The sequence below is a fragment of the Gossypium hirsutum genome, chromosome D04 (genome assembly GCF_007990345.1).
Source record: "Gossypium hirsutum isolate 1008001.06 chromosome D04, Gossypium_hirsutum_v2.1, whole genome shotgun sequence".
NCBI lineage: Eukaryota > Viridiplantae > Streptophyta > Magnoliopsida > Malvales > Malvaceae > Gossypium > Gossypium hirsutum.
In genome coordinates, this window is record NC_053440.1 from 7,917,020 (window position 1) to 7,933,206 (window position 16,187).

Genomic DNA, 16,187 nt, shown 5'->3' on the forward strand with positions numbered 1-16,187 from the left:
ATGGCTCATGAAGTTAGAACAATAATTCGTCGTAGCATCGGTGGTAGAACAGAAAGTCTAGAGGTAAAAGCTTTACAGTGGCACCAATATTACACTCAATACGAAGGAGGGTCTGATAAGTTGGAATGGGGTACTTACAAGGAAGAGTACATGAAGGCCAGATTTGACCTACAAGAGTTTGATGATCCAATGGCTGACTTGGTAAATCTCAAGTACAATAGTAGCGTAGACTAATATTACGAGGAGTTTTTGGGATCACTAAATTTGTAATGAATTAGTTTTTAGTGGTGTGGAAAAATATGGTTTCAAAATTATATTTTTGTAAATCGAATCCGTAAATATAAAATAAAAATATTTATGAAGTTAATATAAAACTATATTGAAGTTTCATTAAGTAATTTAGCTGAGAAAATGATTAATTAAAACTCAAAGACTAAATTCTAATAGTCTAATCACTATTGAATTTTAATTCAAAGGATTAAAATGGTTAATAAACCGATTCTAAATAGACGAGGAGTGTGACGATGATTTGCACTTAGAAACGATTTAATTAAAAAATTGATTATGATTAATTAAGATTAATTAGCATATATATTAAAGTTAGTGGAGATGAAACATCTTCATTTAGCTTAGCCGTCCCACCCTAGAAAGAAAAAAAAAAGAAAAATCCTCCATTTGTTTCAACATTCGACCATCAAAATCCATAAGGTACTTAATCTATTTTCTTATAATTTTTATAGATTTATAATCATGGGAATTTGATTTAGTTAGCTCATGTATCAAATTGTTCAATTGATGAATTTTTAGTAAGTCATTATTGTTGAGAAATTGATGAATTGGGCTTAAATTTAATAGATATTAACATTAGATCATGATAAGGACTAAATTGTAAAACCAATTAATCTTGTTAATTAACTTTATAACATTAGGGACCAAATTGAATAAATTGAAAACTTTTCATGAATTATTCCATGAATAGGAAGTATGGGGTCCCTAATGAAAGAATGTGGAATTAAATTTTAATCTGAATCTAGATATCGAAAAATATGTTTATCTCGAGTATAGGGACTAAATTGAATAATATGAAAAATATGGTTGGCTTTGTATTTGAATGTGAATTAGATGAAATTTGATACTATTTATTTATTAAACTATTGTTCGTAACTAAAGACGATGCTGGGCCGTCGAGAGGGAAAGGAAAAATGAGAGTCGTCAACAAGTGACACGAGAATTCGGTTTGTACTTTTATGATTCGAGATCAATATATTTGTTTCCATATTCATGTTAATTGCATGACTGAGTATCATGATAAGTATATAATGGTTGTATAAATTGATTCATTGTACCCAAAAGAAAGAAGAAAAATTATTAGTCGTCTCAAATCCTTCAAAATGCATTGCAATCATGAATTTTCTTCGTTATAGTTGGTAAGATTGGGTAATTGTAGAAATTGAAACTCTTAAAATAATCTTTCGATTAGTTTAAAAGAATTTTGTAAAAAAAATAATTTTATAAGAGATTCAGTATTATTCTGTTTTAAAATAATTGAATAAGCTAATCAATCGACCATCACTAACCAACTAATGAACTCTTTGAATCACCTCATTCCAAACTCTCGACAGAAAACGCCAAACATATTAACAACATTGTATTTGTTCCTCATAACTTGAACCCAAAATACTCCAACATCACATAAAAGTTAAAAATCAAGTTTGAACAAAAAAAACTTTATTAAGCTTATTCAAATTGTGAAGACCCAAACCATCATTAGCAAGCGACCTACAACAATGATCTCAATTAACAAGGGTCGATTTACAAGAGTCAACAGTTGAGCCTTAAATAAATGCTTGAGTCAATTTCTCAATTTTATTGCAAAAAAAAAGAAAGGGAATCAACGTTGAGTTCACGAAGTAATTAGGGATGGCTAAAAGCACCGATTTAGCAAGTGTAATTCTTCTCAACATAGAGAGCCTCCTAGCATCCCATCCATTTTGTTTAGCACAAACTTTATTCATCTTTCAACTTAATAGTAGTCATTTTCCAAGTCCATAAGTCGAATTGTTGATTTCGATTTTCAGAGTGTGTAGAATTAAACCATACCCTCCTTCCCATTGGTTTGATAATCATAGTTATAAGGCTCATAGTTTTCTCAATCAATGAATGCACTCTTTTTAATAAGCAAATAAATAGGATACCATCTATAATTTTCATTATTACATCGCCATCATGTAGCTCCATATCATCATCTTCATGAACCTCTTTCCTAATATTATCTTCTTCTAAGAGCACATCTTTAAACGAGACTCATGACCTCCATCAGATGCACTCATCGAATCACCCGTGTCAATCGTATCATCCCTTTTTCGTCACACCTTCTTGGTCACCCTACTGATCCCCTCATCAATCATCTTCTTCTTGAGGAAAATAACTTTGCTTATGTTATAGTATTAAATATTATTACAGATTTAAATTTTAATAGATATAAATAACATAATGTAAAATAAAATATCACATAACTTGAAAACAGATTGGACAGAGCTCAAGTCGTAAATTTTGGAGTCCAAATTCAACTTATATTTTAAATAGACCTATTTTTTTGTCGAAACTTATTTTCGAATATTATGTATTTATTCAAACCTCTCCGATATAAATGAAGTTTTAGATATGCATTAATAACTAGACTCTTAAACAATGCAAAACAAATATAAATTTAAGATAAATAAATATAGAAAACAATTATATTTACATTTTATGAATGTAAAGTAGTTGTGGTAGGTTTACAATTATCACAAGTTTTAAAGAGATGACCCCTTGTTGCTTTCAAAATTTAGGTGAGTTAGATTATATAAAATAAATAAGAAATAAATATAATTCAGAATAATTATTAGTTCATAATCAATGATTTTATATTATTAAAAACCCAATATTATTTCTTTTATTTAAAAAAATCAATTTTGTTGGATATTTTTATTGAGAATAAAAAAGACCTTTTAATTTTAAAATATTTTTTGTAATTGTTTATGTAGTGTAAAAAATAAAGACTAAATTGAAAAAAATATAAATATTAAGGGTTAAAAAAGTTGTTTTTATCTTTTTTTATAACAATCACATTAACAATTCTAAAAATAAAATTGATGGAGGAACCAAAATTTTTGAATAAAAAATATAAAAATTAAATGTCTCAAAATTAAAATATATAACTAAAATTTAAATTTTACACAATTACAAAAACTTTTAGCATATTTAAAATGAAATTACAAAACTCTACTATCATATTTATTGAGTGTTTAGCATTGTTGTCAAAAAGTACTTTTGAGAAATAAAATGTCCATTTTAAACATGTTATTATCAAGTAACAAATATGCATTTAAATAATATTTAAATTAGTTAATATTATTATATTTTAGTAAGAATATAAAAAAATTATTATAATTTGTTGTTAATATTTTAATATATGAAATATAACTTTTAAATATGTTTAAGCAATAAATATTAATTATTTATAAAATTTAATTAGAATATATAAACTATATTTTAAATATTTAAATATAAACATTAAATATTTGTAATTAGTATTTAAAAAAATATTTTTTATTTTTAATTAATGATTTTAACACATTTATAATTAAGCACCAAGAAAAAAAAGGAAAGTACAATGTTATTGGAGGGGTAAAAAAGTAATTAAACACCAAAAATACTTTTAGGAGAGAAAAAACTAAAATTTTTAACTTCTCCTTTTCAGAACTGTTTTTAAAAAATACTTCTGAAAAGCTAAAAATTTTAGCTAAAAGTAACTTATTCTGCACAAATTTTTTTAAAAATACTTTTAGAGTTAGAAGTATTTTTTTTAAACAATGAAGAATCCAAAGTCCATTCATTTTTGTCTTGTAATTTTATTTTTTTTAATAATATTAAATGATATTTATGATGCTTAACAGATTCTAAGAGGCACACTTTTTTGTACCGTACGTTGTAGATTAGGTGCATAGCCATGGGCTGTCAGAGTTTAGCCGGAGAAAAATTTCTATTTAGGTTGTTTTAAAATTTAATAAAAATTTAAATAGTAAAAATAAAATTATACTTTAGTTATCTTAAATATCATAAAAAATTAATTTAATATTTTAAAACAATAAAATTATATTTTTATTATCATAAAAATATACAATTTAATTTTAACCCTTAAATATATTTTTTGACTTCACCATTAAACTAGAAGGCAAACAATAATAAAGGAGCAAACATACAAAACAAGAGCCATTTTTTCATACCATGAATCTCTAGTTTTTCCCTTTCTTGAAGGCTCAATAAACATATTCAGTATATGTTAGATTAATGGTTAAATTTTTCGATATTCCTTTGTACTTTGTATAAATTGTAGATAGTCCCTATATTTTAATTTGGTTAAATATTTTTTGAATTGGTCAATTTTAGTATTTATATTTTTTATGTTTTAAAATTTTAATATTGATCAAATGATAACAGTCAAATTTGTTAAACTTTGCTATTAGTTTTGTACAATGCCTAAGGTTGTTGATTTAATTCATGTTCTCTAATTAGATAATTTATTAGCCTTTATATTTTTTGAAATTTGAAATTTTAATATTAATGCACTTTAAATTCATAATTAATTTTTTTGTGAGTAATATATGAAAATAATAAGTTATCATGACATTATATATATATGGTAATATATTTATCACAGCAGATTTAAAAAAAAAATTAATTAAATGAATTTAACGATTATTATTTGTTCAAGATTGAAATTTTAAAATTCATAAATTATGAGATTAAAAATATCTAAATTAAATATTAAAATTTACAATTTACGCATAATTTTAACTTCATAGATAAGTTTTTAGGAATGCCAAACATTTTGATCATTTCATGATTCACAAAATTCGACAAATTTTCAAATAATCGACGTATTCAATACATGAAATGAGAGTAGATGAACACTCAAAGATTGTTGCACACACTAAACACAACATCCAAACATTTTTTTTACAGGAAATTAAATATGAAAGCAGAGTTGTATAATTCTTTTTTATATTTTTATTTAAAAGGTAAACTTGAAAAAAAAATAGGCGTTAGGTGAATTAGAATAACTAATAAATCTAAGAATTTAGAAACAATCATTTTAAGGTTAAATTTGAAGAAAATGTTGTTTTTAAAAAATAATTAGGGATGTAGATTGATTTTTTCAATATTTAAAGAAATAGATCGATTTTGGAGAGAGAAATAAAAAATATATCCTTTAAGAAGGGTTTTCTTTTGATGTGTCTAAAACTGTGTTCTACAAAACAATTTTTTTTCAATAACTTCATACAACATTTCCTTAGATTAGATAGTTAAGTGTTAAAGGTTTTATCCTTAAATCTTGGGTTCAATTCCTCTTATAAATATATTTATAATTTTATTTCATGTTGTTTTATTTTTTTAATTTTTAATTTTTAATTAATAATTAATAAATATTTTATATATATCATTATGTTAAAAATATTTTTAATTAATAACTCATTTATTTATAAATACAATAACAAACAATTTTGATTTTATAATATTAGAATTTACCATACCTTTAATGTAGATAAAAAACAATGATATTTGAAATATTATTCATATAAAAATAATAATATTTGAAATAATTATTTGATACCCACAATACAAATGAAGAAAATAAATATTTAATATATAAAAAATCATATATAAAGAAAAATATATATCAAATAAATTTGTTAAAAATAAAATGCGTCTAACACAATGATAAATATAAAAATATTATGAATATCTTATTAAGTGGATGTCTATCAAAATCAAGATAAGTTTTGACGTACTTTAAATTCTAATAGTGATTAGAAGTAGATCTCTACTTCATGTATACTTCTTATACCTATAAATATAGACTTTTGAAAAGCATTTAAATATTTCGATTGATGAATAAAATATGTTGTCTCTTTGCTCTCCCATTCTCTTTTTTCTTTATTCTCTATCTTTTATTTTATAGCACATTATGAGCACAATTGTCTTTTATTTTATAATACGGTTACTCCAAATTTGCTGCTCAAGTTATTGTCGATTGCCTTCTAGAACTATTGCAATTTCAATATTCAATTGAGGCCTTCACACTATGGGTAATCATTAGAGCTTTTAACCACTCAGATCTTTAGGTATATTTTACTATGATTTATTTATTATATCATGTTTGTTATAATTGGAGACTAATCATGACAACATGGATAAATAGATTTTGATTTGAAATCCACGCATGTTTGTAATGGTGTTTATGAAATAAAGAATCTATTGGGACGATTATAATTTTGTCTTAGTAAATTTATTGCATTCCCTAAAGTGAGCGCAGGCATAAAAGAAAATAAAAACTGATATTATTCCAATATTTGGTAGTACAAAATTAGTTGAAAGTTCCAGAAAAGCTAATATATCAATATCTAAAAAAGCACAAAATTTGTGATGGTTAATGCATTAGTTTTAAAAGATATTCATTATAATGGATATCATATTGAGATTATGAATGATAAAAATATTATATTTCATATGAATCACTATTGCTATAAATATCTATTTTGAAAGGATGAAAAAAAAGAGAGGATTAAGTTATTGATTTGATTTAAATATTTTGGCATATTCCCTGAATCGAATATTGCATATAATTGTTTGAAAATTATATTTATTTTGTTGATTTAGTGACATTATAGACTTTACATTGATTTAGACATTTCTAATAGTAAGTGTCACAATAGTATTTATATGTGGATACAAAGTAAAAGGAATGTCAATAAGATTATTAATTTGTCATAATTTATATTGACATTATTAGTAAATACATGTTAAAGTAAACTAAAAGTTTATTAATGCAAATACATTTACTACTTGGCGTGATTAGTTAAACCATTTTGGATCATATATGATGTGAAAATTAATTGAGAATTCATATGAACATTCATTAAAAAACTAGAAGATTCTTTAATTTAAAGAATTCTCATTTGTTGCTTGTTCTCAATGAAAATTGCCTATTAGAAATTCACTAGCTAAAGCTCATTCATTCACTATGTGGATGGTTTTGATATTTTATGATTTTGGTAGTTGCATCTACAAAATAATCACATATATTTTATCAACTTGCAACCTGTCATTTGCAAGATTGTTTGTTTAAATAATTAACTTCAGATCATGCAATTAACACAATTCATCTTACTAATACTGATGAGTTTATATCTCAGTCTTTTATTGATTGAGTTTGAAAACCTTTTGTAAAAGTTTATTATTTATGCGCATAATAATTTAGAGAAATTATTGATTGAACGCCTCCGATTAATATCAAAATCATTACTTAAGAGAACTAAACTTCCTATCTCAACATGAGATTATGTTGATTTACATGTTATATGCATCAAATCAATAAATTATAAATACTCTCCATTACAATTGGTTTTTAGTTAAGAGCTAAATATTTCTCATCTTTGAATTTTTGTATGTGCGTTTATGTTCCAATTGTTCCACAATGCACAAAGATGAGTGAATCCTTAAAGAAAGTTGAGAATATATATTAATTACAAGTCTCCTTGTATTATTAGATATTTTGAATGTATTGGAGATTCAATTATGATATGATTTGTGATTACTATTTTGATTTGATAATTTTCCCGATATTAGGGGGAGAGAAATAATAGCTGAATGAAATCACTGCTTGTAATGAGTTATCATTATCTGGATCCTTATAGAAAGTAATTTGAACCAGAAGTTTAAAAAGGATAACTCACGTTATTACAATTTAACTGTCAAATGTATTCACAAACTTAAAGAAAATAACCAAGTGTTATATACCATCTAATATTTTGAATCAAAGTCCCAGTAAGACAATCAATTAGAATAAATAATAGATTGATCAGTTCCAAAGATGAAAATTCTTCTAAATAGTTATATAGTGGAGGCGAGTGCTCCAAAAGAGACATAAGACTTAAGTAATAAGTAAAACTCTAGAAGAGATTCAGATACTTGAAATTGAAGATTAAAATAAAGAAAATAAGAGATTTCAATAAGTTATGTTAATTCAAGAAAATGTTGAACTGATAATAAAAGTGATCGACAATGGTTTTGCATGCAATATTATTGTTGAAATAATAAAATGAAAGGGGAATCTTGAATAAGTCTATTGAGAAATATAGATATTGAATAGATTGTTCAAAATAGAAAGACGCAACTCAAGTACAGTTAAATTCGTGAAGTTTTTGGACCAATAGTCCAAATACCTAAAAGTATAAAATCAGTGAAGGTACAAATAAAGTAGTTTTGCAAAAGCAGAATAAAAATATAAAGTTTTTCGCTAAGCCTTGGCATTGGTTATGAAAAGATAAAATATTCTTTTGTGGTAGATGCAATAACCTTTAGATATATTATTAAATTGGTAATTCATAAAAGATTTAACTTGCTTATAATGATTATTGCAACCTTTTTATGAATCACTATATAGTAAAGTTTATATTAAAATCCTTTATATTAAAATCCTTAAAGGATTTAGAATGCCAGAAAATACTGAAATTATCGGGAAATTATTCATTTATATGAATTGAAATAATTAGAACATATGTGGTAAATTTGACATAGTGAATAAAAGTTGAAGGAGGATTGACATAGTGAATAAAAATTGAAGGAGGATTATGAAATGATCCAAATACTTATTTGTGTTTTTATAGAAGAATTATAATTAAAGTTTGCTATGATTATTGGTAAAACTCCTTAAGAGATCAAAATATATTTCTCCCGAACTTTCACTCACTCATGACTTTCAAAAGAATTATGATATAAATGCTTAGCAAATACATTCAAATAGTAATTTGAAAAACTAGTATTCAAGATTGAATATGTAGAATATGAGAAAATGTGTGATGTTTTCATGAGAGGAGTAAATACACGCTGTACTTTTTTCCCTTAACTGAGGTTTTGTTCCATTAGGTTTTCTTGATAAGGTTTTTAACGAGGCAACATATCATGTGTATTATAGATGTGTGTACTCTTTTTCCTTCACTAAGAAATGTTTTCCCCACGGGGTTTTTATTTTAGTAAGGTTTTAACGAGACACATTATCTACCAATGGACATCCAAGGGAAGTGTTATTAATATCTTATTAAGTGGATGTCCATCAAGATCAAGATAAGTTTTGATGTACATTAAACTTTAATAGTGATTATAAGTAGATCTCTACTTCATTTATACTTATTATACCTATAAATAGAGACTTTGGATAAGCATTGTAAATATTTCGATTGATCAATTCTCTCTTTGCTCCCTTATTCTATTTGTTTGTTATTCTTTGTCTTTTATTTTATAACAAAAAATATATAATTTCATTACATAATTAAATATTTAGTAATTTATTTATATAAATAAAAGAGTTATTAATTAAAGATATGAATTAAAAACTTAAAAATAATATATTTATTAATTAAAATTAAAAAAAAAGTTTAAAGCTGATATATTTTTTTGGTGAAGGAGAGCAAAACCTTAACAATAACATGACTAGCGTGACGTGACTTGAATCAAAGCCACACATAAGGAAATAAACACCCTAACCATCAAGTCAACATACAAATTTCAAAAAGATGATATTTTAAGTTATTAAAGAAAACACATTTTGCATAATATGTTTTTAGACACGTCAACCTTCAAAATCAGCTTGTTTTCCTAAATATCGAAAAAATCGACCTATTTATATTATCTTCCAAAATCAACATATATTACTAATTTACCTATCACAAGAGAAAATAATATTTTAATTATCATTATTTCAAGTCCAAAAAAATTATCATTATTTCATTATAAAATTTATTAGTTATTTATTTTATTTTAAAAAATATTATTATTATTTTTTGCTTTTTTGGACATTACATATGATGAAAGAAATCTGAACGGACGAAATCAAAGAGAGTAAGATACAGCATATTCGCTGCGTCACATAGTACTCCAATACCCTGGTTTACCTGAACCGGAAGTAAGACCCGGTTCAATCCTCACCGTAAAACCAAAACTTTTGTTTTCCTTAGTATTCTTTCTCTAAAATCAAAATCCAAATGGAAAAGAAAGGCTTGACAATATTTTGATTTCTGTAAAACGCATAGAAGAGAGAGGACTTTATCTTTAAAACCATACCGGTAAAGAGAAAGTTCCGATTTTTTTTCATTTCTTTCAAGCTCAACCAAAATATATAATAGGAAGCCTAACTTGCCGGAGCTCCGGAAACAGTTAAGAATCCGGTGGACTCCTTGGGTCCGAATCGGTTTGATATCTTCGAGATTTATCGGCGATTCTGTGGTGTTTTTTTTTTATTTTTCACTTTTCTTTTTTGTTCTTGAGATTTTACTTCTTTATTCTTTGCTGTTCTTTAATTATAAATTTTAAATATTTTGGGTTGGTGTACAAAAGAAAAGTGGTGAACTTTCGGGTAAAAAGATTGGAAATTAGATCAGGGGGGTTTCAGTTTAGTGTTGTTGGGTAATAATTGTGCGGGAAGAGAGTTGAAAATGTTTTTTCTTTTTAATAGAAAAATTCAAATTTTGATTTAATTATGGAAAAAAAATTGTGTAATTTGGTACCCTAAAAAATGTCAATAGAAAAGTAGGCCAAAATATAAGTAATGCAAAATTTTCATCAATATAATGTGTGTTTATTTATATATATATAATGCAATTTGGTTTGTTTAAAGAATTGGTTAAAATATTTAAAGTTCTGATATTTTCTTTTATGATTTGCATTCATTTTCAGAATTTTCAACTGTTCAGAAAATTGTCCTGAGAATGGAATGTTGCTCCGTTCGAAAGGGCTGATGCAGTAATTTATTAACTTTTGAACTGTCTTGCAGAACTTAGAACAGGATATGAGCATGTTTGTGATGGAGAAGGCTACCGACAAGGCGAGGAATCACAAAGAGCTAAGTTCACTAGGGACGCATTGAACCAACTCTTAAAGATGGTGGAATCAAGGATGCGTGAGAGGCATATGTATGTATTTACGCATGATTGTATGTGTGTATGCATATATGTGTATACATATATATATATAATCTGTATTTAGAAGTTTACTGAGTTTGGCTTGCCATTAGGATGACCCGAGAATCAGTTGATGAGTCTTGAGACATTTGGCATGAAAGAATTGGTTTGATATTTTAGGGATTTCATGTGAACTTAGTGTTGTTCTTGGCAGTTCTTGTTGAAGATATATTTAGTTCAGCTTCAACCATTGGAATCTTTCAATCCCATCTTGACTTAAGGTTGAATTTTGAAGACTGCAACTTGATCTTGGGTTGCAGTCAGCCTCCTATACATTCATGTTAATGCCTAAACTAGTGAAAACTTTAATCTAATCTTTTAGTGAATAAGATTTTATAGCCCAAGGCATAAGTGTATTTTCAATATCCAATCTTGTTTATTGGTTATTTGGTTATAATTCAATTGCACACTAATTATTCTATTATTTTTTTCAACATTTTATTATGTTTCCTTTGACAGGAATGCAATCTTTGATGAACTTCTCAAGCTCATGTTACAGCTCAACTTGATGGTGATATTCCTATTCCTTTGAAGTTCTTTAGAGAACTTATTTAAGTAGACTTTAAGCCTCTATTATGATGTATATTTGTAGTTTTTTGTTGTTACATTGACTATATGCTCTAATTTCGTGTTATCCATACTGAAATTTGGCTTTCTGATGTTTCTTGTAGGTAGACTTTTTCTGTAGTTTTTTGTAGTTTTTTTCTTCTATGATTTTGTTTTCTTCGTATGCCGAGAAAATGGTCAAAAGAATATTAGTAAGTTACTGTGTACTACTTAGTTAAATGCAAATGATTTTATTGATTTATCTTTGGAGTAAATAGTGAGGATATATAAGCTAAATTACAATGAATTTCTTTGGTCTTGGATTTGACTATATATTTTTTTTGCATGATTGATAGCTGTAAGCAGGGCAGTTGCTGCTTGGAGATTAGTCTTAGCAGGCAGGTTCCGTTTGCTTAACCAATGGTGTGACTTTGTTGAGGTATGAGTATTGCTGATACTAAGCTGCTAACCCTTTTTGTTTGTCTTGGAAGCATCTTGTGAAACTATTGGTTATTGTTTCTATGTCTGAGTTGAGTTTACCTTTTGCAGTAAATTTCATTAGAATTGTGATATTGGTTGTTATTGTGTACTCAAATTAAATGAAATAAACCTTGTAATTTTGTCGTAGACTTCATTGTATTGTATAGGGAGTAACTTCTCTGCTGCTTTAGTTTCAATTGTTATTATTTAAGAAGCGTTCTTAAAATTTGACTTTCATTGCCTTAATCAAGCCTTTGAAAATCCTTGTACATGGTTTCAACCTTTTGCATGTTATGTATGGTAATATGGATGGTAGTCATCCTTTGGGCCGGACATGTGTTCTGTTGCTGCTCTATTAGTTCAAGTTGAAAGTATATGTGCTAATGAATTACTGTAAGCTTTCGATTAAGGTAAAGTACTGTTTTTCATTTCATTTCAGAAAAATCAGCGGCACAATATTTCTGAGGATACATGGCAGCAAGTTTTAGCTTTTAGTCGGTGTGTGCATGAAACCCTAGAAGGGTATGATCCTGAAGGTATAAACTTTTTCAAAATATGTCTTACGGGCTCCCTCTCATGTATTTATGCCTCGTGGATCTTACTTGTTTGGTTATTTTGCAGGTGCTTGGCCCGTTTTAATCGATGACTTTGTTGAGCATATGTACAGGTTTGCTTTTATATCCTCAGCACTTAATATGATCATAAAAGTTCCAATAGCTGTTTCATTATCACTTTGTCTATTTTAGGTGACAATTTAAGATTCTTATTGTAATCTTTTTCATCTATTGTTATTCGTTGTTCTACTTATTTTGTTTTCAGTTTGTATATTACTGAATAAGAGCAGTATGATCACTTGGTCATATTTGTTTTTGTATTGACTTGTAATCATACCTTTGTGTTATTTGTTGGTTTAAGCATGATCCCGTGTTTTCTGAATGCTTCAAGTTGAATAGTGTTACATTTTATGCACACAATGTCTAGATGTCTTAAGACTCCCCTCTTCCAATTGCAGAATTTCGGGGTCGAATAAAGATACAAACGGTTTCTGTAGCTATGGTGATTCAGGGTCCCAGTTGTGTGCATATGATGACTCTTTGCCCGGTACATCAAAATATTATCTCTGGCTTTAGATAAGTTGCTAGTTTTGTGGACTAGAATAGACGATTAATGTTATGATAACAATATCAAATGGCAGGATTAAAACTAGGTCCGGGGTTGAAGAGGAAGTTGCGTGAATGTAACAATGATAAAATGGAGTCCTTGGAACCATTATTCTCGAGCTCTCCGAACCCGAATTGCACATCAAATTCCAAGAGAAGGTTTATTTTGTGCCGATCTGATGAGAGGGAAGATAATCTTCCCCAGAATTCATGCGATGAAAGCATGGAAATTGTTAAACAAAGTAGTCCGGTGGGTTCTTCCAAGTCTCCATGTGCAGTTGAAGGTTGCATGTCAAAGGGTTTAGCAGGGCTGTTATCGTGTTGCTCGTATTTTGCAGTTTGATTGGGAAAGAAGAGTTTTGCTATAGGTAGAAGCTCCCTATGGAGGGGAAAAGAATGGATACATGCTTTACTACAAGTCTATGAATTAGATAAATTCGTATGTTCGCTTGTGGGGGGAGGGTTATAAACAGAGTGCCAACATTTTCGGATGACTGTGGGAGGTTGATTTCCTTTGTTTCAATGTTTGAGGGGGTGCTAATATCATTGGTTTGTGGATGTTTCGATCCTGAAATTAATAATTAAATTTTTTGAAAATTTTAGTTAAATCGACATCTCCCACTAACCCTAAACATTTGCTTAGATGGTTTGATAATGAGATTATAAAATTATTGAAAATATATACATAAACATGGAACCACCATGCATAACAAAAGAATCAACGAAATAGAAGATACATTCCTACAATGCCTGTCCCAAAGTATACCTTAAATTGGAATGAAAATCCTCATCCAGTTGAGGAGAAAGTATTATAGAAACAATTTGACATCCTCAATCATTTGAGTGAAATACTTGTCCAGATCTGTCATTTATGATGTTTTTAACAGCAATCCATTTGCGAGGAATAATAATAATTTTCATTAACTAAAGGTTAAATTATACAACACATTGAATATCATATGTCTAAAAATAAATTAAGGCTAAACTCAACATATAAGAGCAACAAAATTAATTAAATCCAATCATGATAGACTAAATCAAATATACCAAAACTCATATTCAAGGATTAAGTCAATAATAATCTAGGGACCTAACTATAAATAACTCATGATTAATTTAAATTAAATTCAAGTTATTAATGCCAAACCTGTTCTTTTCACTTTATGATTTTTTTATATAATTGAAATTCAAAAGTCTAAAGAAGTACAAGGACTAGAAGTAGAATCAAAAGGCTTTTTGGGTCTTATCTTTGCCGCTCAGCATGAATTCTCCACAACCATCAATGACATGGTTGCCCATGCTGGTAGTGTGGTTCTTCAAACATTCTCTATATTTGATAAAAGGAGTTGAGTTTATAGTCGTTGATGTTGGACCAACAAATTGTTGGAATCAGAGCTAAAATTTGATCTAGGTCATTGTCTGGATTGTTTCTGGGATTGTCTAAGTTGATGTTAGGGTGAGTTTGATTCATTGTACTGATCTAGGGTTCTTGGTTGGTCTATAGGTGCAAAAGAAGATGAGACTTTTAAGGAAGAATCAACTCGGTTGAGTTTATTTTTATAACTAAAAGAGCTTGACATCCCATTTCCACATCTTGTCCTTTCAATTCCACTAAAACTCTGATTTCTAAGGTTAAAAAAAAATCTTGATCTAAGTAGAGGTGCTCATGAGCTGAGTCGGGTCAAACAGGAAATGTGACTATATAATAAGAGGTCCTTACTGGTTTGAATAAAAATCAAAGAAGAAGATGACTTTTGGGTTTTTTGAAGTATTTAATTATTGCTTTTTCTTTTATTTTGGTTAATAATTGGTATCGGAAAAATTATATTTTAGTCTTTTAAAGTGGTATGCAACACGTTGTGCCATGTGGCTTTTAATGATTGGTCCATGTGTCAAAAAAATGCCATATCAGATTTTTGTTATTAAAGGGAGTGACTAAAATGAACGAACTATATAACGTGAATACTTAAGTTGCAAACTTTTTATTTTATCTTGTCTAAAATGAGAATTTTTTTTATAATACTATCCATGTAATTTACCTTATATAATACTATTATTAGTTTGTATTCATATTCGATTTTGAATATATCAACTTTAAAATATTTTTATAACATTAATTTTTTGTTTAAAATTATTAATGAATTTCCTAAAAACCCATTAATAAATTGAAAAAGTAATGTAGTCACAATATATTTTTAAAAAAATTCAACTAATTTTCTTTAATCTTAAAAATATTTAATATTAAAACAATATAAAAATTTATGATGGTTTGAATTTTAATATGAATTTATTATAATTTAAATAATAATATTAATAATTTTTGTAGGTTATTTATTTTATATATTCTGAAATTAATTTGTTTTAATATTAATGTTGGGATCAACCTGATTAAGCAATGAACAAGTAAAAAATAGCGGAAGAAATTGAGAAATTAAAAAACAAATTTAACGTGAAAAACCCCCTCCAAAGAGGATAAAAAATTACGGATAAAGATGATTTTACTATAATGAGAAAAGAATGAAAAGTACAAAAGATGGAGATAAAAACTAAACCCCGAAACCGGAAAACAAAAAACCCTTAAAACATAAACACAAAATTCTCCAAAAGTGTTATGAGTTCTAATTTTTAATGAGTGTATTTTATAAGGTTGTAAAAGAGACTATTTATAGGCTAAATTCGTAGGTTAAATAATAATAAAATAATCTAGACTAATCAGAGTTTGATTGAAACAAATAAATATTATCTTTCAAATTTGATTGAAATATGAGGCATACTTAACAAATCTCCACCTTGACTTGTATTTCCATAATGCCATCTTTGCTAGGGGTGTGCATTCGGTTAACCGACCCGAAATAGCTATAATCGAATTAACCGACCTTCAAAAATTTTTAACCGTTAACCGAACCGAATATTTTAAAAAAATATTAACCGAACTGAAATT

The 16,187-nt window shown here is 27.3% G+C and overlaps 1 protein-coding gene across 1 annotated transcript; it reads left to right on the plus strand.

The window, feature by feature from the left end:
- Positions 1 to 13,854, plus strand: LOC107937408 (DCN1-like protein 1). Its single transcript, XM_041091371.1, has 8 exons — positions 1 to 220; positions 10,874 to 11,032; positions 11,560 to 11,571; positions 11,963 to 12,045; positions 12,526 to 12,622; positions 12,708 to 12,753; positions 13,099 to 13,187; positions 13,282 to 13,854. Exons 1-8 carry the CDS (start codon positions 1 to 3, stop codon positions 13,587 to 13,589), a joined length of 1,014 nt encoding a protein of 337 aa, XP_040947305.1. The 3' UTR covers positions 13,590 to 13,854.
- The last annotated feature ends 2,333 nt before the right edge of the window (positions 13,855 to 16,187 follow it).

Coding starts and splice junctions, on each gene's coding strand:
- LOC107937408 (XM_041091371.1), top strand. CDS start 1: ATGGCTCATGAAGTTAGAACAATAATTCGTCGTAGCATCGGTGGTAGA. Junction 12,623..12,707: donor AGAAGGGTATGATCCTGAAG/GTATAAACTTTT, acceptor GTTATTTTGCAG/GTGCTTGGCCCGTTTTAATC. Junction 13,188..13,281: donor ATATGATGACTCTTTGCCCG/GTACATCAAAAT, acceptor ATCAAATGGCAG/GATTAAAACTAGGTCCGGGG.